This window comes from Podarcis bocagei, assembly GCF_964188305.1.
Source record: "Podarcis bocagei genome assembly, chromosome: 1".
Taxonomy (NCBI): domain Eukaryota; kingdom Metazoa; phylum Chordata; class Lepidosauria; order Squamata; family Lacertidae; genus Podarcis; species Podarcis bocagei.
This window is the reverse complement of record NC_138125.1, coordinates 12,336,551-12,356,825: the sequence shown is the minus strand read 5'-3', so window position 1 is coordinate 12,356,825 and position 20,275 is coordinate 12,336,551. Positions and strand designations below refer to the sequence as shown.

At 44.8% G+C, this 20,275-nt stretch overlaps 1 protein-coding gene across 1 annotated transcript in view; it reads right to left on the bottom strand.

The window, feature by feature from the left end:
- Positions 1-20,275, bottom strand: part of NUDT14 (nudix hydrolase 14) — a 53,129-nt gene that overhangs the window by 23,548 nt on the left and 9,306 nt on the right. Inside the window, exon 2 of the mRNA XM_081193764.1 lies at positions 6,218-6,261. Within this exon, the coding sequence (XP_081049890.1) occupies positions 6,218-6,261 (44 nt within the window). The remainder of the gene's footprint in view (positions 1-6,217; positions 6,262-20,275) is intronic.

Genomic DNA, 20,275 nt, shown 5'->3' with positions numbered 1-20,275 from the left:
TAAGAACATGGTAGTTGTCTTATTTGTTCATTTGTCTATTCTGTTGTCTACTCTGACTGAAAGTGGCTCTTCAGTGCCTCAGACAAGGTCTTCCCATCACCTACTACCTGATCCATCTGCTTGAATTTTGAGTAAGGAGAAGTAAGCTTCCCATTTTAATTCAGAAAAAAAGAGTACCGCATTTTTCGCTCTGTAAGACACGCCAGACTATAAGACACACCTAGTTTTTAGAGGAGGAAAACAAGAAAAAAAAATATTCTGAATCCCAGAAGCCAGAACAGCAAGAGGGATCGCTGTGCAGAGATCCCTCTTGCTGTTCTGGCTTCTGGGATAGCCGCGCAAAGCCTCTTCAGGGCAGCGGGATGAAGGGTCCCCCTGCCCTGAAGAGCACACACATGACCCACACACATTTCCCCTTACTTTTTAGGAGGGGAAAAGTGTGTCTTATAGAGCGAAAAATACGCTATTTCTCAGCTTTCGGAAATCTGGAAGCACTGCCCTATCTTCCATCCATATTTCAGTCTTCCACCCATCCATATTTTTGTGCCACGATACAATTTTGCACATCCACATCTGCCAAGAGTGGTCATTGCCAGGGCTTTGATGCCAACCAAATCTACGGCAACAGCATGGCTCTGCAGATTTACTTGCCACGCAGGCAATGGCTGGCCTTTAAAGTCCATTCCCCTGAATTTGTTAGCAGTGTAATAATCCAAGGGACCTGGCCTTTACGACTGGACTCTAATTGAAAATAAATTTATAAACTATAGGAAGGCCAACCCAACAGGCTGTGTTACTTGATAGCCTCCATCCAACCTGTGATGCAATGGATGAGAATCTCACCTTTGTCAAAGAGGCATTGTCTCAGCCACACACAAAAAGCAGATGGTTCCATAAATGCACACCTCAATTCTTCCAGGTTCCAGGCAAGAGGCACCATCATGCTTCAGGGGCACATTCCAGACAGACAAAAGCTCTTGAGAAGTGTGTGGGGTGGGGCGGGGCAGGGCTGGGGTGTGGCCTAGGGAAAAGGGGTGTGGCTTGGGGAGAGGCATGGCTTGGGGGAAGCCCAAAGGCTGAGAAGACCCAAGAGCCGCATGTGATTAATTTTAAGGCAGCTCCCTATGTTCCAATTAAGGTCCCGTCCAAAGGATAATTATGAACGTGTGATACATACAAATCAGATAGTTATCTCAGTTGAAAGATATTTGGTTCTTTGGCTCATTCCTCTCGACAAAGGCAGGATGAAATTCATTATTCCCTGCATCATCCTTGATAAAGAGGTGTCAAGTCCAGACTCGACTAGCTTCCAAACCCTGTTGATTGCACAACATCCCTTCGCAGCTTGTTCAAAAAGCTTTTTCTTAATGTTTAACCTGAAATGTTCTGTCTTCAGCTTCAGATGTCTACTTGTTCTGTTCGCGGTGGCCAAGGAAGATAATTGATACCTGTCTGTTTTTAAAGATCTCTTTACATGTTTATAAAGAGCACTCTTGTCTCCCTGTAAGCCTTCAGGGCCCAGGTATGAACAAGCCTCCCTCTTGTTATTCATGTAACAATTCCCCTTGTTTGGTTTTCATTCAGCATGTTTGCTTGGTCTCCTTTGAACTCCCCCCCCCCCCATTCAGAATATGTTGAAAATATTTAGCGTTACTCAAAGATCAACTCGAGCTTTTTATCATTTTGGCTCGTGTAATTACTGGGCTGCCAAATCCCATTGCATGATGATGGAGAGGTACTTCGGTTGGTACCTCCCACTATGTCCGATAGAAAAGCCTGATTTGTTCAGTTACAGGGCTCTGGGAAGGGCATCATGAGGGCTCTGGCAGCTTATTGGTGACCTTCCCAGAGCCCGGTAAACAAGGAAAACCTGCTGGGTGCACAGGTGGGGGGAATAAATCAATGGAGGACGGGGAATGGTAGGCTTCCCCTGCTCTCCTTTTGTTATTTATTCATTCCTCCATCCATGTAAGGTAGTGATCACATATATGTAAACTGAGTGTACCTTGCAGGCCCAGTGTATTCAATGCTTTCAACATGAATTGAGTTCCCAGGTGGGTTATCACACACACTGGCTATTTTGCAGGGTCTTGTGTGAATTGCATAACACACAGTTTGACAAATAGTGGGAGCGTTAGGTGGGGTTTGGAGGCCACCCAGAACCTTTTGGCCTTACAGTATGACAGCAGGAGATCTAGGAGAAGCGTCAGTAACAAAAACAGAACAAAAAGGTTTCCTTTGTGTGCAGATGTTGTTTAAATTTAGTACTCCAAAAGTTTAAAAAATTGGTATTTTGTGGCAGCATACAAAAAGTCGCAATTAAAAAACAAAACAAAAACAAGAATCATGATACATAAAATATGTTGGTCTACAGCTGAGCTTTCCAAACTGTGTGTTGTGACATATGTCAGCTACAGTGTGCAGGTATGTCATGTGAATGCTCCCCGTGCTCCTCCCAGGGCTGGAAACGGGTGAGGTTAACCCGTTAACCTCCGGTTTGCTAGTAAAACTCAACTGCTCTTCTAAAAAGTGTGTCACCAACATGAAAAAAGTTTGGGAAGCTCTGATTTACAGGTTTCCTGAAAGGTGTGGGAAGGTTCCTAGAATTCTTTAAAGCGTGAAGTTTTTATGGAAACATGTTACTCTTTTTTCTCTCTCGTTTTGACTCTGCAAAAACTCCCTTTACCTTGCCTCAGTCTGAGGCTTGCCCCTTGTTTTTGTGGGCACTCTTCTGTACGTGATCATTAAGCCCACAAAGGTTAAGGGTGCTATGCCTGAGGGCTGACGTGAAAAAAGCGCGACCCAGACCTCCCAAACCTGTAAAGGGATCTTATGAGTTCTTTCTTTTCAGCTGCATATATAACATGCATTTGAGACATATTTGCATACATTTAAAGGGTGCTGGGGAAGAGTAGCTCTGTAAAGGATAACCTACAATTCCCAGAATTCTTTGGGCATAAGCGCACACAGCCTCTGTCAGAGAGCTACCACTCCCAGCACCATTAACAAACTGCAGTTAACAACACTATTATTTATTACAGGGCAGAGCACGGAGCAGTTTACAATATGAATTCTTCAGAGGTGGGCATGTGCTTTAAAACTACCTTATGAATGTTACCTTAGAAAGATGTATTTATCTATGACAGCAGTGCTGGTTGGTACTAATGGCAGTTTTCATCCAAAACATTTCTAGGGCACCATCTTGGGAAAGACTGATCTAGTATATGCTCACATTGGCTAATTTGGTTCTTTAAAAAAAATGCTTAGTAGTTTCTACCACATGCATGGACCTGGGATTGAAGGCCAAGTAGTTTTGGAATCTTGTTATCTTTAGTGATTACTTAAATTTAGAATATTATGAGCGCATTCAAAATATCTTATTTTGCGATCTTAATGCATCGCTACTAAAAAAGGAAACTTTCTTTTAGCATGGTCCCACAGCTTAATGCTCTGCGTCACAACTGAGACCGCAAAAGCAACTGATCTCCAGTTGTGATTTTTAAAAGGAAAGGAAAAGAGGAGTAAACAACGTGGAAAGACTAATGAATGAATCTGTAAAAAAAGTAGTACAATGGTTTCAGTAATTCAAATCTCAACATCATTAGCCACAGCCAATTTGACCGAGAGGAGCAACGTCTTTTGCATAGGCGCCAATGAAATGAACATGAGTTTTCTATGCCGGTGGCATGTATAGCTTTGTAATGCAAGGGAGTTGAGTTAATATGTGAGCATTATGTTGCTTGTTCAGTGCATGGGGCATCTGTATTAGAGGCCAAAACAGTTTGCCCGTCACCCACAATCCCTCCTCCAATGCCTGGAATTGGCTGCTTCCAACATGTGAAAAGGATCTAGGGGTCTTGGTGGACCACAAGCTTAACACGAGTCAACAGTGTGATGCAGCAGCAAAAAGAAGAAGAAGAAGAAGAAGAAGAAGAAGAAGAAGAAGAAGAAGAAGAAAGCTAGTGCTATTCTAGGTTGCCTCAACAGTAGTATCCAGATCAAGGAAGTGATTGTTGTTGTTTAGTTGTCTGACTCTTCGTGACCCCATGGAGCAGAGCACACCAGGCACTCCCGCCTTCCACTGCCTCCCGCAGTTTGGTCAAACTCAAGCTGGTAGATTTGAGAACATTATCCAACCATCTCATCCTCTGTTGTCCCCTTCTCCTTGTGCCCTCCAATCTTCCCCAACATCAGGGTCTTTTCCAGTGAGTCTTCTCTTCTTATGAGGTGGCCAAAGTATTGGAGCCTCAGCTTCAGGATCTGTCCTTCCAGTGAGCACTCAGGGCTGATTTCCTTCAGAATGGATAGGTTTGATCTTCATGGGACTCCCAAGAGTCTCCTCCAGCACCATTATTCAAAAGCATCAATTCTTCGGTGATCAGCCTTCCTTATGGTCCAGCTCTCACTTCCTACCTACTCTATTCTGCCTTGGTCAGACCACACCAGGAATACTGTGTCCAGTTCCAGGCACCACAATTTAAGATGGATGTTGACAAGCTGGAAGGTGTGCAGAGGAGGGCAACCAAGATGATCAAACGTCTGGAAACCAAGTCTTATGAGGAATGGTTGAAGGATCTGGGTATGTTGCAAGGATAAGCAAATCGGGTGACCCCCATGCGTGCTGCACGTTTGAGAAAGGACCAGAGAACTGGTCAAGCCAAGAAATAAATAAAAAAGAACGCAAGAGGCTTGCTGCGCAGGAGGCATCCACAGCGAGTTCTACCCCAAAATAAAACTGATCTCTGCATTAGCAGTTCCGGATGACAAACTTAGGGGCCTGGGGTGAAGAAGCCCTTTGTATTCCTACAAAGGTATAAAGGCTGCAGCGCAGAGCAAGATGGCTTGGCATGCTCACGGTTGAATGCTGTGCTCTGTAGTCACAAAAAAAGTTGCCGGATGACAGCTGCTGCACATGCGAAGGCAACAAATGTTTTGTGACCAGAGATGACTGGTGTGACACGTGCACCTTATGCAATCGTGTAAAACAGCAAGCAGCTATTTTAAAAACGTCCTGTGAAAAAGTCCTTTAAAAACTATAATTGCAAAAAAATAACCCCACCCAGCCCTTCTAGAAAACATATTTAGTGAGCTTTTCTCTGTAATCCATCCGTCCTTTAAAAGGCTGCTAGGTATCATAGCTGCAGTACTTATGAAGTGTTATATGCTGGAGAAACAATTTATGAAGTTATTATGTTCGAGAACAGCAAGGCGTAGCGAAGTACTGCATTTCCAGCAATTCACTGATCTCTCTAATCCCCCAAAGGAAACCTCTGGAGACTGGCCTCTCTTCTCCAAGCCGAACAGTGATGTTTTTGAAGTGTGTTCCCTGTCTTTGGAACTCCCTTCCTCTGTGGGCATACAAACAGTCTAAACCAAGGGTCAAACTAGACGTGACACTAAATGCATCACTTGGAAACACGTCAGGGCTTTTGAAATTTAATAATAGATGCGTGGGAGGCGGGTGAAAGCTTTTTTTCAATACAGTATATGGCTAACAGCAGCGTGGGGGGTTTCAATAGGAATGTAGCCGGGAAGGGTTAAACTTACCCTCTCCGTGTGATGCAGCCCCAATCTATTAGTCTATTAATATCACATCTGATTTGGCCCAGAAAGCCAATTCAAACTATTAGGAGGGGAATGAGGAATGGTTCATATAGAAAATGTACTGCGTCAGAATGAAGATTGGGGGGGTGGATGGTATGCTTGAATGCATAGCCATGTTTTGAATTTCCCTGTATGGCTAAAACCAACATATCACCCTAAACCCAAACAAATAAATCTCTTCTAGTCTAGCTGAAACCTCCTTCCTGATGCACTGTTCCCCTTTGAGAGGATGGTATAAGTGCCAGACCTTTCACAGAGATTTGCTGTTTGTACACAACCAAATGGATGCATGGGTTAGATCAAACTGGTTAAGAGACTGAACTATAATTCAGGAAATCTCTGGTTTGAATTTTGCCTCTGCTGTGAATTCACCAAATGTCCTTAAGCAATACTCTCGCTCTAACTCTTAGTTTCAATGCCAGGCCTTATAGGACAACCGGCTCACCTGAGAGGGTTTGGTATACGAAGGATGATGAATGCGAACAATCAGAAGTGCTATATGACTGTTAAGTGGATAGATAGATAGATAGACAGACAGACAGACAGATAAGATGAGAGAGAAAACTGATTGGTTGAAGGAATATGTAAAAGAAAAAAATGCTGCAAAATTTACCTGTCATGTGTCCTCATGAAATCCCATTTCTTTGAAATGCCATTCTGCAAAACAAAAAAGCCATCCCTAACAATTAGTACAGTGTGTTAGTCTTCAATCAACCAATCAACCAATTGTTCCATACATGTGTATGGTTTAAATGCTATTGTAGCTTATGTTGGAAGCTGTTTGTATTTGGTACAGAGGTGGCATAGAAATAGGGTTACAATAAATACATTTGATCAGTTTAGAATATTTTGCCAAGAACTATGGTGGTAAAGGGAAAGCAATGCTGGGGCTGGGGGGTGAGGATGGGGAACTGGTGCCACCGGGGGAGAGATACTGGACTTCACGGGGTCTAGAACCACCATCCTAGCTTCTGTTGACCTACTTGGTCTCCTTTAAAAATTCCCAGCTGGATGACCAATGGCCAGAGAGGGCAAGGTTCCTGCACCTTATCATGGTTGCACATAAAACACGCCATGTACCTACTCTAGGCTTCATTTCTCACCATCTAGTCCTTGTGAGAATGAAGGAAATAAGTCACATGCTACCCCTGTATTTTCTGGAATTACGCTACAACCTCTTTTCAGCCTTTGAGTTTTTATTCATTTATTTGCCATTTCACACCAAGGAGTTTTCCAAAGCAACTTACAACATAAAGCTTAAAAAACCCATATAAAGCACAACAGCTAAGCATGCTCATCCAAGATTAATTATAAAAGGGCAAATCCTTTTAAGAAAATGCGCACCGAAACAGGCCGAAACCCGCTCACTCACTGCCCTTCAGATTAATGATCAAGGCCTGAATGTACAGTAATATTTTAGCATTTAGCACCAGGCTTGCTTTCCGGGAGAGAGCACTGTACAAGTGGGGAGCCACCACCGAAAAGGCCTATTCTTGCATTGCCACCATGCTCAACTCCCTCAGAGGAAGCAGGGGAAGAAGGGCCTCGGGTGGCAAAAGGCTCCTTGTTTCATTGTGTTATGTTTATTTGTTGGTTTAAAATCGTATCTGTACATAGGCAGAATTTCATTCACACTTTTGCACAACGCCCTGGTTCATCTTTTGATGAACAGCAGCTAAGAAATACTTCACATAAATAAATTGTCGCAATGTGTGAACAAGGCTCATTTGGCAGCATGTTGAAAACCTTAAGCCAGGTGAGAGAAAAAGAAAAAGGATGAAACTGAGTCGCTGGGTGGGTGAAGATGCAACACAACAAAGGCAGGCCTGAAGGCTTATATACGGAATTTGTCAGGGCAACTGAACACAGAACAGTTGGTGGGGATTAGGCGACTGCAACATTGCCTTGGATAATAAGCTTCTGAACTTCTAGAAGTTTAACTAGGCTTTTTGCTGCTGTTGACACGGACTGTTTGTCCAATGGCTGGTTTATATGACATTTCCACAGGGCTAACTGCAAAGTGGTTGCTCATCCTAGGAGAAACTCTCCTCAAATGTAAGCAGCTCTAAAAGCAGTTAAAACCGACCAAATCTATAAGGAGATTTCATTGGGGGGGGGGAATGCTATGTGGGGTTCAAGCCTGATGACTCCCTGCAGAGATTCACCCCATCCCACGTAGTTCACAAAAGCCCCACAACCTTCCAAATAGGCTTGGATAGGCAAGGGGGTGCATTTTCTTTCAAAATGCGGGGATTTGCACTCTCCAGCGGGAGAGAGCACCCAGCAGGGTTAAAAACACTCTCAGAATTAAGCAACAGTATAGCATGGAATATAAATTGTTAAACTCTTTTGCAAATCCCGTTTAGTCTGCTTTAAAGCTCTTGCCCCCACCTCTCTCTATCCCTCTGCCAATGAACAGACCACACACTCTTAATTTAGTTTAAAATGCTTTACTTACTAAACCCAAAGGTCTGGTTCATGCATTATTCCATGCAGCAGCGAAGAAAACACAAGTAGATTACTTTTGGGTGCAAATACAGACTTTGGCAATCCCACCTGCCATTGAACCCAATGTGTTTTCACTATATGCGATTTTGGCTTTAGGTGCGATCCCTGGAACATAATCCCTGTGTTAAATTGCAGGCTTTCTGTGTTACATAAGCCTGGCACAATTTCAAAGTGCTAATCTTTCTTTACCAAATACAAGAAAAATATACGTGCTAGATTAAATCAGTAAGCTAGGCCTTCAGAATATTTTATGAAGAAAGCTGGAAGCTTTCCAATGTATATTATCCTATTCAAATTTGCATAAGGTAATGTAAAAATTTGCAGAAAATTTCCCAATTCGAATGTTTTCCAGAAAACTCATAACTATACCTGGCCCAAACAGTTTCATTTAGTAGCATACTACAGAGACAGAGCTTTCCACTTTTGTGGACTGTTTAATCTACAATAATGAGGACATAAATAGATTTAGAGTCTGCTAGGATATGCATGTTTTCGCTTATCCCTATGCACTGGTCCAACAAAGCTTTGCAAAGGAATATCTAGGAGCAAGATTCAATTTTGCATGGCCAGCTTGCACCTGTCCAAATAAATAATGCAATAAACAAATGAAAGTGTCCAGCATCCCATTGTTTGCTGTGGCAGAAACTCAAATGACTGCCATTTGCTGCCATTGTCCTTGTGTAATGCAATTTGAACTCGGCTCTATGCAGCCGAGTTTCTATTGTGCCAAATGCCTGGCTCTTTGCTAAGAGTCCGCTATGAAGGCTGCTAATTATTAATTCCAGGTAAACAGTTGCCAATGGTTATATGACTCTGTGTACTTTGCAGAACAATAAATCCAACTGTGCTTATAGTGATTTTTATCAAGAAATGGGCAAGTTCGTGGCACTGATTTATCTTTCTCCTGTTCAACAAACCTGCATATTCATAGTATGATGAAGAGATGGGCAAACGGGAATCCACTGGTGTGTGTGGGGTTCTTGTAGGGCCCCTAACATAGCCCTACAACTGCAACTACTGCAACCATTATTATGAATCCCAACCTCTGCCTTTTACTTGGGAGAAACAACTGAGAAACGTTAGCGAGAGTATTAAGATCCCTTTGCTTGTGTCTCAACTTATGGGGGAGCAAGTCAGTAGATGTCATGGGCTGGCTGGGCACAGAGGAATGGTGGGAGGCACCAGCTGGGGAACCATCAAGGGACGAAGGCTCAGAGGCCGGGAAGTGGTGGTGGGATGACAATGAGTGGTCAGAAGGAGAAGAGGGAGCAGACTGGGAGGAGGAAACATTGGAAGCTGAAGAGGTAACAGGGCTTAGTGAGCTGGGAGAGTCTGTGGTAGAGAGAAGTCCAGAATCAGAATCAGAAACTGAAGCAAGCAAGTGGGAAGAGGGAGGTCAAGAGGCAGAGATGAATCAGGCTGGGTAAGTGTCACGGGGGTCTCCCCCTCCTGCTGAGACAAGCTCCCCTCCCCCATGTCTCCCAGAATCAGAAGAGGGCTGAAATGGGTGTAGCAGTGGCAGGCTGCATGCAGGTGCAGTCTCTGATTGCCTGAAAAAAGACTGAAGAGGAGGGGCCTTAGATGGCTGTGGGGAGTTGGGGATTTTCAGTCTCGGCAACTGATTCAGGGAGTAAGACCTGCCGGGGATGGGCAGCTGTGCTCATTAGGCCTGAAACTCAGCCAAGTCTGGGAAGATCATGTTTTTGTTAATGAAGAGTTAACGCCAACTTTGAGCAGTGTGTGATTTACTGCTGGCTTGCTCTGTGACAGTAGCCTCCACCGATGCAAAACGTAGCCCCTCATTAGGAACTGCTCGACTTTTCAGGGTTTGCAAAGTAAACAACAGGCTTGTTTATTTCTCTTACTGCAACCAGTTTGTGCATTTGAACATTTAAATGTGATGTAATCAAGTGGATCCATGTTTTGCTTGCACGTTCTCTCCCCGCCCCCCGGCGCGCAAATAGCTAAAACAACAGAAAGCCTCCGGCAGCATCTCTTTCGTAGTAACCCATCTCCAAAGGCATGTTTAAATAAACATGTTTCCACCTCTCTGTTACCCCCAAGCAATCCTAAACTGGTTGGCCTACTTAGGGAGAGGGTGCCATGACATGGATGCCACAACTGAGAAGGCCCTGCTCCAAAAGACTGCAAATTACTACGCCCCACTACCACTGACCGGCATAAACTCAGAAAAAGATCTTGCCATTAGATCTTTAAAGGAAAGGGACGTGGGTGGGGCTGTGGGTTAAACCACAGAGCCTAGGAGTTGCCGATCAGAAGGTCGGCAGTTTGAATCCCCATGATGGGGTGAGCTCCCTTGGCTGGGTCCCTGCTCCTGCCAACCTAGCAGTTCGGAAGCACGTCAGAGTGCAAGTAGATAAATAGGTACCGCTCTGGCGGGAAGGTAAATGGCGTTTCCGTGCGCTGCTCTGGTTCGCCAGAAGCGGCTTAGTCATGCTGGCCACATGACCCGGAAGCTGTACTCCGGCTCCCTCGGCCAGTAAAGCGAGATGAGCGCCACAACCCCAGAGTCGGTCACGACTGGACCTAATGGTCAGGGGTCCCTTTACCTTTATGAAGGTGCGCCCTCTATGGCAATCAGGTTTTTAGTTAAAGGAATCAGAGTTAGAAGGGACCCCGAGGATCATCTAATCTAACCCCTTGCATTGCAGCAATATGGAGCTGTTCATATGGGGATCGAACCTGCAACCTTGGTGTTATCAGCACCAGGATGTAACAAACTGAGCTATCTACATTTGAAAATGATCTGCAACACGTACTATCTCCAAGCTCAGTAGCAAAACACTTGCTTTTCATTCAGGTGGACCCAGATTCAACCCCTGGCATTTCCAGTTAAAAACCTCTCAGGTAGGGAGGCTGGGAAAGCTTTGACTACTATCAGTGCTGACAGGGTCCCCATTCTGGACTGGATGAACCAATTCTCCCTAAGCCAAGCTGTGCTAGCCGCACAAAAACAAGAGGAAGATGCTTAACCATCATTCTCGACATGAACCATCTCCTTGTCTGCTGCACTTTTCGCTCCCACTTTGTTTATCCATTTTCCATTTTAGCTTAATGGAAATTGATTTCACATCCATGTGGTTTGCAAGAAAAGATGACGGGAGATTTCATAATTTGGGGTTGTTGGATTGGATTTTTTTTCTTTTTGCTAGCTGCATTATTAATGCCGGCTACTGTCATGTGAAGTCAACAGCTAACATCTCCAGTGACTATGGCAATGCCCTGGCACGCTCTTTACCTCTAGGTCAATCTGAACTTGGCGCGATTCGTTCGTGTGCATTTCCATTTGCATGCCTCCACCCCTGCATTGTTTCAATTAGCCCTGTTTTAGGGCATCACTTTGAGCACGGCCTTCGTGTAAACAGAATTAACGAGGAAGAGAAAACAAGGCTTCGCCTTCCGTGCCAATCACCGCTTAAAACCAGGAGGGGATTTTGAAAGGAAGCACACAAGTCTATTCTCCATGCGATATTGTGAAATCGGAATTATCAACATAAATTGTACATCGCAAAACAGAGGCAGCACGTTTGGGCTTGCACAGATTTCTACGGAACAAACTGAACTGAGCTCTTTTCTACGCCCCGCTGCAAGAAGAATGGCATTCCAACACCCCCTGAAGTGGGCGAAAAATATGGCTCCCCTTTCAAAAGACGTTTCCCAAAACTATGGAGAGGAAGTCTGGTGTGGCAGATGCAGCACTAGACTTGGCCCTGAGCTCAAACATCTGCCTACCTCTCTTGACAACCTTGCCTGTCCACCTAATCTAAACTTCTCGGGGTTTCCATGAGGGCAATATGGGATAATCCCCATATAATACCACCCTGAGCTCCTTGGAGGAAGAGTGGGATGCGAATGTGATCAGTAAACAGATGACTGTTGGTACTGAATAATTGGATGAGATTGTTATCTTCAGCTGTGATACTGCGCTTCCCAGTGTCCATTGGGAGCTCTGAGGCGTTTGAGGACAACCCCAAAATTCAGGGGGGATGGATGAATCAGGCTGCTATAAGAAAAACCCCACTCACCTCTGCATCTAGCTCTCTCCTCCACTGAGTTGGTAAGCATCATGGCCGGCTCTACCATTGGGCATGGTGAGGCGGCCAGTCTCAGTAAACAGATTTAAGGCTGCCATTATTATTTTCACTTGCTGTTGTATTTATGATATACCACCAAAGAGGGTTTAATTGGTATTTTCTGCTTCAGGCACCAAGAATGAATCCCGTTTGTATCTCAGCTGTAAGTTGGCTACCTTGAACTAAAAAGACATTTAAACCAACCAATCCGGGGACGAGTAGAAGCTACCTCCCCCACCCTCCCAAGAATGGTACACAACCCAAAAGTCGCACTGTAATTTTTACAAACCGTATCCATTTTAGGCTTCAAAGCGAGGGTTATATTTTGGCAGGAGACTGTAATGAAACTGCATCCAGATGGTGATGGCAGTATAGTTTTACTGTTCAAAAGGTGTCGTTTTTACCCATTAGGAGGCAAAACAAACATTTGAGAAGTGAATTCACTTCTTCAGCTGTTCATGTGATACAGGGGACCAGGCCACTATGCTTATTTCAAACCCATCAGCTCCGAGGACAGGTAAGTTAAAATCTGCAAAGTTTCCCTTTATTGTTAAGACAGCATCACGAGCTAGATATGTAGGCACAAACTGACACAGCTTTTACTCCTAGATTTTATAAACTCTTGATTTACTTTGTGATGAGGCAACCAATGCCGCCAAATTTTAAACAGATGAGTTATTTCTTCCAGCATGTGGAAGTGGAGAGAAAGTGTCAGGCTTGGGCGAGGGAGACCTGGGTTCAAATCCCCCACGCAGCCACAAAGCTAAACAAGTGGCCTTTGGGCCAGTCACTATCTCTCAGTTTAACCTTCCTTATGGGATTGCTGTGAAGATAAAACAGAAAGGAAGGAAACCAAGTATACCATCTTAAGCTCCTTAGAAGGGAGGCACAGAATGCCTCTATATATTGCTTTGTCATCCAAAGCAATCGCATTCTGCCTATAAAGCCCACTCTTTCCCTCAAGCAAGCAGACAGTAGTATGCTGAACTTGATACCTGAAAGGGGGGAGGATATGTCGCCGGCACTAGGAAAGCTGATAGGTTCAGGGGTCAAAGCTACGGCTTTTCCTGCTACCTTCAGTTTACTGCTAGGTCAGCAACTGCATTTAAGGTTATAACCTGGGATGCAGATGTGAGGCAACTGGAACTGGCACAAATTGATTTGAGCAACTTGGCGCTTCAGTAAAAGAAAGAGCTGAAAGGTGGACGTTATACCACTTAGTGTTATATGGCTCATTTTTAAATAAGGGATGATAAAAATAATAATAAAATATTATTTATACCCCGCCCATCTGGCTGGGTTTCCCTAGCCACTTTGTGCGGCTCCCAACAGAATATTAAAAACATGATAAAACATCAAACGTTAGAAACTTCCCTAAACAGGGCTGCCTTCAGCTGTCTTCTAAAAGTCAGATAGTTGTTTACTTCCTTGAAATCAGATGGGAGGGCGTTCCACAGGGCAGGTGCCACTACCAAGAAGGCCCTCTGCCTGGTTCCCTGTAACTTTGCTTCTCATAGTGAGGGAACCGTCAGAAGGCCCTTGGAGCTGGATCTCAGTGTCCAGGCTGAATGATGGGGGTGGAGACGCTCCTTCGGGTATACTGGGCCGAGGCCGTTTAGGGCTTTAAAGGTCAGCACCAACACTTTGAATTGTGCTCAGAAACTTACTGGGAGCCAATGTAGGTCTTTCAAGACTGGTGTTATATGGTCTCGGGGCCACTCCCAGTCACCAGTCTAGCTGACGCAGTCTGGATTAGTTGTAGTTTCCGGGTCACCTTCAAAGGTAGCCCCATGTAGAGTGCATTGCAGATAGGGAGCTGCCTTATACAGAGTGAGAATACTTGGTCCACCTAGCTGAGTGCCATCTACATTGGCTGGTAGCGGCTCTCTGAGGTTTCTAAAGGGGAATTCAGCCATGGATCTTCCACAGATGCTCTACCATTGAGCTACGGCCCTTTCCCTAATAATTAATTTGCTTAAAAAATAATAAAAAAGACAGGCCCCAGCTATGCATTCTGGGAAGAGTCCAACACTTCCTACATGCCGCACAACGAAGACTGAATGATGCTCATAAAATAATTCTGTGAAGTTGCAAGTAAACTGGGGTGCACTGAGTTGGGTCCCCCACTTCTATTTCCCAAGGGGAAAATCTTCCAGCAAGAGCCAGATTTCTACCGAAACATCCACAGTCAATCCTGGCCCAACCCTTCCCTCTATGAAAAGGGGAAAGCAAGCAGCGGTGTGACTGTAAGTGCGGAGAAAGAGACCTTAAAATAAACACCATTTAGCCATGTTTACTACACTGGTGCGCCAAAGCACTCTGTGCAATTCACAACTCAAAATAATGGCTAAGAGAGATGATATTTTATAGGGGAGGCAGAGGAAAATGAGCAAGTAGAAGCTCTATACTAACTCCCCCAGTGGAACCTGGAGGAATTGAAGAATATGCAACCAACCTCTCCAGTAAAACCTGAAGACAGAAACTGCCAGGGTCAGAATATTATTCCTCTGTAGCAACCTCCCAAGCCTTCTTGCTTTTTTAAAAGAGAAAAAGGAACCACCAGAAGGAGAAGCACTAATATAGAGCATTTAGCAGGTGAGGATTTTCACTTTTGTGGGAGTTGTAACTATAATGCCTTATTTAAAATATCTCCGTATTTTAAAACAGAATCACAAAAATCTTTTTAACAAGCTATCCTCCTATTGGTATGTTTCACTTTGAAAGCAACAACCGTTTTAGTAGCTCAGCCTCCTCAAGGTTCCAGAGAAGCCATTTTCCGCTCACTTGCTTTGAAAGTCATTAAAATAACTTGATGAAGAGCAACAGCGGGGGGTTAATGGAAGGCAAGGCTTACACACAATCTTTAGATTTCCCCCGAAGACTTTCTCACAGGACCTTCTTACAAAAATCACGAGGACCTTTCACCTCCCTCCAGTCCTCTGCAAAAATCAATACAAAATGGACAGATGCTACCAAGCCCCAGATTTTAAATTATGTCTTACATAACATAGCGAGCGGCCCTCTCCCTCTCCCCAATGGTGAACCTGCAAAACATATGCTTAAAAGGATGGTGAGTTTCGGTGTTTCCGTGTGCATGTGTTAAATTTGGAGTAGACAGGATGCTATGAAAGAGGACAACAATAGTTCACGGGTAAACTTTCATTACCTATTGGTGATAAATAGAGTGGCTGGGCGAAGGACAAGAATACTTCTGCAATGAGAGCCAGTTCACACATGCCCATCACTTAAGGGCCAGGTAAGAATTTAAGAGCAACACTGTTAGATCACTCTAAAATGGTCCATTTAGTGCAGCATCCTGTTTCCCCGCAGGGTGGCTGGAATTGGGATGGCAGATTTCCCCAGGCCACACACCCCTGCCAGTCAGTTGATATACCTGGGTGACATCACCTGATGCGTAGGGTTGAATCCTGCTGGGTGCAGCTTCACCAGGGTGCTGCCTGCAGGCAGGGGTAGGCAACTTAAGGCCCGTGGGCCGGATGCGGCCCAATCGTCTTCTCAATCCGGCCCATGGATTGTCTGGTAATCAGTGTGTTTTTACATGAGAAGAATGCGTCCTTTTATTTAAAATGCATCTCTGGGTTGTTTGTTGGGCATAGGAATTCGTTCATATTTTTCTTTCCAAAATATAGTCCGGCCCACCACATGGTCCGAGGGACGGTGGACCGGCCCACGGCTGAAAAAGTTTGCTGACCCCTGCCTGCAGGGGACGCACTGCTGAAGCTGACCCCAACCTGCAGATGAACTTTGACAGCTAAAAAAGCGGCAGCTAAAAAAGCCAATGCAATTCTGGGCTGCATCAATAGGAGTATAGCATCTAGATCAAGGGAAGTAATAGTGCCACTGTATTCTGCTCTGGTCAGACCTCACCTGGAGTACTGTGTCCAGTTCTGGGCACCACAGTTCAAGAAGGACACTGACAAACTGGAACGTGTCCAGAGGAGGGCAACCAAAATGGTCAAAGGCCTGGAAACGATGCCTTATGAGGAACGGCTAAGGGAGCTGGGCATGTTTAACCTGGAGAAGAGGAGGTTAAGGGGTGATATGATAGCCATGTTCAAATATATAAAAGGATGTCACATAGAGGAGGGAGAAAGGTTGTTTTCTGCTGCTCCAGAGAAGCAGACACGGAGCAATGGATCCAAACTACAAGAAAGAAGATTCCACCTAAACATTAGGAAGAACTTCCTGACAGTAAGAGCTGTTCGACAGTGGAATTTGCTGCCAAGGAGTGTGGTGGAGTCTCCTTCTTTCGAGGTCTTTAAGCAGAGGCTTGACAACCATATGTCAGGAGTGCTCTGATGGTGTTTCCTGCTTGGCAGGGGGTTGGACTCGATGGCTCTTGTGGTCTCTTCCAACTCTGTGATTCTATGACAGATGGGCAGGACTTCCCACCTACCAGTCTCCTGACACCAGGTGACTGACAGGGGCATAGCCCCACCCACCAGTCAAAGCTGGCCTGACGGGTGAAGTGGAGATAAATATCCGAAACAAAAAAGATCCTAACCCTGAGATATGAGAAGTTCACAAGCAGAGTGTGAAGGTGCTGATAACACCAATATGCAGCTGCAAGGGTTGGACTAGATGATCCTCATGGTCCCTTCCAACTCTGTACTTCTATGATTATATGACCCCTACCCCCAGCAACTTGTATTTAGAAGCATAACATTTCTTCTGATTAATTTTATCATGGCTAACAGCTGTTAAGAAGACCTGTCATCCGTGATTTGCAGGGAAGAACGAATGTTCCATCACATATTAAATGTCATGTAAGTTCACAGTCTCAAACACCACCATTTCTCAGACCTAGATCTCCACACCTGAGGAAGAACGGGGTGGTAGAGTGCTGGGGTGGTAAAATGACCCGTATCACTTTAGAATGTTTTGCATGTGTCTCACAGTTTTGAATGCTTCCTGATGTTAGGAGATCCCTGCCAAGAAAACACCAGCACAGCAGATCTCCAGGGCTTGATGAGCTGCATCCAAGTGTACCAAAGGAGCTTGCGGATGTAATTTCAGAGCCTTTGTCTATTATCTTTGAGAATTCTTGGAGAACAGGTGATGTCTCTACATTTAGCTGTTGAGGAGCCGTGCAGTGTGCATGCCAGTCTGAACCACCCCAAAGAGCAACACGGAAGGAGGAACTATCCTTGGTGGTTCCTCGCATCACCTCAGTGATGTGCAAGAAAAAGCCCCATTTGAGACGACAACTCCGCTTTCAATTCTTAAAAGGAACAGAATTGCTAGATCTAGCCAGTCCATTGGTAAAGCATATGCAATGATACAGTCATACCTCGGGTTAAAAACGCTTCGGGTTAAAACTTTTCAGGTTGCGTCCCGCAGCGACCCGGAAGTACCGGAAAGGGTTACTTCCGGGTTTCGCCGCTTGCGCATGCGCAGACACTCAAAATGATGTCACACGCATGCGCAGAAGCGGTGAATCGCGACCCGCGCACACGTGGGTTGCGTTCTGCTCAGGTTGCGAACGGGGCTCTGGAACGGATCCCGTTCACAACCAGAGGTACCACTGTATTTGCATTTTCCAGCATTGCTTAAATGAGGTATAGGCTTCTTTCCAGTCACCTTAAGGGTACCAGGTGGTCAACAGACCAGGGCTGCTGCACCTTTAACAGTTGTGCAGAAGATAGAATTTCAGTAGGTGAACTGCAAACGACACCTCCTGAAATTCCCTCTTCTACGCTTTTATTAAAGATACAGGAGCCCTGCTCTTTCTCTCTCATGCATCTGGTCTAAGGTTCTCAGACATCCCCGTTTCCCAGGGACAGTCCCCGGATTTACAAATCAGTCCCCATACAAAATCCATTGAAGTTGAAAAGTGTCCCCGGATTCATTGGGGGGAAAATCTTTTAACCTTAATCTGGTCACCCAATGTAGATTCCGTTTATGCTGTGCTTCTCAGTCACATCACCGCTCCAAAAACTCTCTTCTCCAAACTCTGGCTTTACCTGTTGAGGGACAGGGCGCCACCCATTGGCCACCTTGCACTGAGCCTATCATCATCATCATCTCCATCTCTACACTGCCCTTCATTTGAGCATCACAGGGATAGCTTACAATATAAAAACACAAAAATGCATGACACAATAACAAACAAGAACACCACATCCCAGTTTAAAAGGCCATGGATTGTTTAATCAATCGTCCAGGGTTGTCCCACACAATGGGGCATCAGAGTGACCACTCTCAGCCCTGCCCTTTGGGGGGCTCCACACCCTAACGTGGAGGCAGCCGCAGTTGGGAAAGGCAGCCATGGGAGGAGGGGTGTGCCTGAATTCAGGCGGCAGCTGGTTACATAGGAGGGAAAGCAATGATTCTTCAACATCAACTTTGTTGGACTGGTCATGTTGTTCGGATACCTGATTATCGTCTTCCAAAGCAACTACTCTACTCCAAACTCAAGAATGGAAAGCAAAATACTGGTAGACAACAAAAGAGGTTTAAAGATGTTCTCAAAGCAAATCTAAAAAAATGTAGTATAAACACTGACAACTGGGAAACAATGGCCTGAGAGCGCTCCAACTGGAGAACAGCCTTAACCAAAGGTGTCATGGACTTTGAAGAAGGAAGAACTCAGGGTGAAAAGAAAAGAAGAAAGAAGAAGAAGGAGGCAGCTGGTGACATAGGGGAGAAAAATAAGCTTTTTCAAAAAGCAAAGTCTCCCCCAGTCTTATCTGGAATGAGTTTCAGTTTGTTGGCTTCAAGTTACAAAAAAGATATTCTGACTAAACATCAGGAAGAACTTTCTGACGGAAAGAGCTGTTCAACAGTGGAACAGTCTTCCTTAGGAGGTTGTAGAGCAGGCTTCCTAAAACTCGGCCCTCCAGATGTTTTGAGACTACAATTCCCATCATCCCTGACCACTGTTCCTACTAGCTAGGGATCATGGGAGCTGTAGGCCAAAAACATATGGAGGGCCAAGTTTGAGGAAGTCTGTTGTAGAGTCTTCTTCCTTAGAGGTTTTAAAGCAGAGGTTGGATGGCCATGTATGCTTTAGCTGAGATTCCTGAATTGCAGGGGGTTGGATTAGAAAACCCTTTGGGTCCCTGCCAACTCTACAATTATATAATTCTAATCTCCCTTAATGGCTCACCATGGGAAGATAGCTTGGCTTGATTAAATTCCAACACTTGCCTGATCCAGAGATGAGAGGGGTCCGGTACCCACAAACTCACAGCAATATTTTCCCTATGCTAATTGCGACAGATAGCCCAGCTCATTGGAAGGCAAGTATGCACCTGAATCAGACAGACTCACTTTGCAACAGAGGTAAAGGGGCTTGTCTTCCACCTGGAGTTGGTAAGCACATTCAGACTTAGGGGTTTTCCACCCAGCCCCACCTAGGCTCGAAGCTGCTCACAACAAATAAACAAAGTCCACAAAACAGGGCAAGACACCAGGAAGATTAGAAGCCATAAATAGAAACATTATTCAACAACTGCATCTGAAAGCCTTCCTTGAAAGCTGGGTTTTGCAGCCCCTCCTGAAGGCTAGCAAGAGCATGCTCCAGCAGACATCTTCTGGCAGACTATCCCACAACCCTGGGGCAGTGACTGGGAATGCCTTGCTTCTTGCGCTGCCTGTCTCTACCTCCCGCAATGATGGCAAACAAAGCAGAAAACTTGAGGGCATTCTTGATTTGAGGGGAGGGGTCATATGGGAAGAGGAAGCCTCAAAGATGTGGCGGTCCCAGACACTAAAAGGCTGAAAGCAGTAGCTGGGCCAGAAGCTATTTGTGATGTGTGCTTGTTTATTTTTTTTAATTTTTTAAATATATTAATGGTATAACCAACAGGACAGAGTAGTCCAGAAATTCAAGAAAAGAAAAAACACAGCAACAATCGAGTATGGACAGGTATAAGTTGAGGAGACAAAAGGGATAAAAATATTGAAAGAAACTTGTACAAAAGAGGCAATGCTGCAGTGTTCTAAGATAAGACATAAACAATGGGTCAAAAACTTGTATAATCCAAAGCAGCACCAGATGCTATCATATTTGGACGGCGTTCATCATCTGTGTGACTACGTCGCTA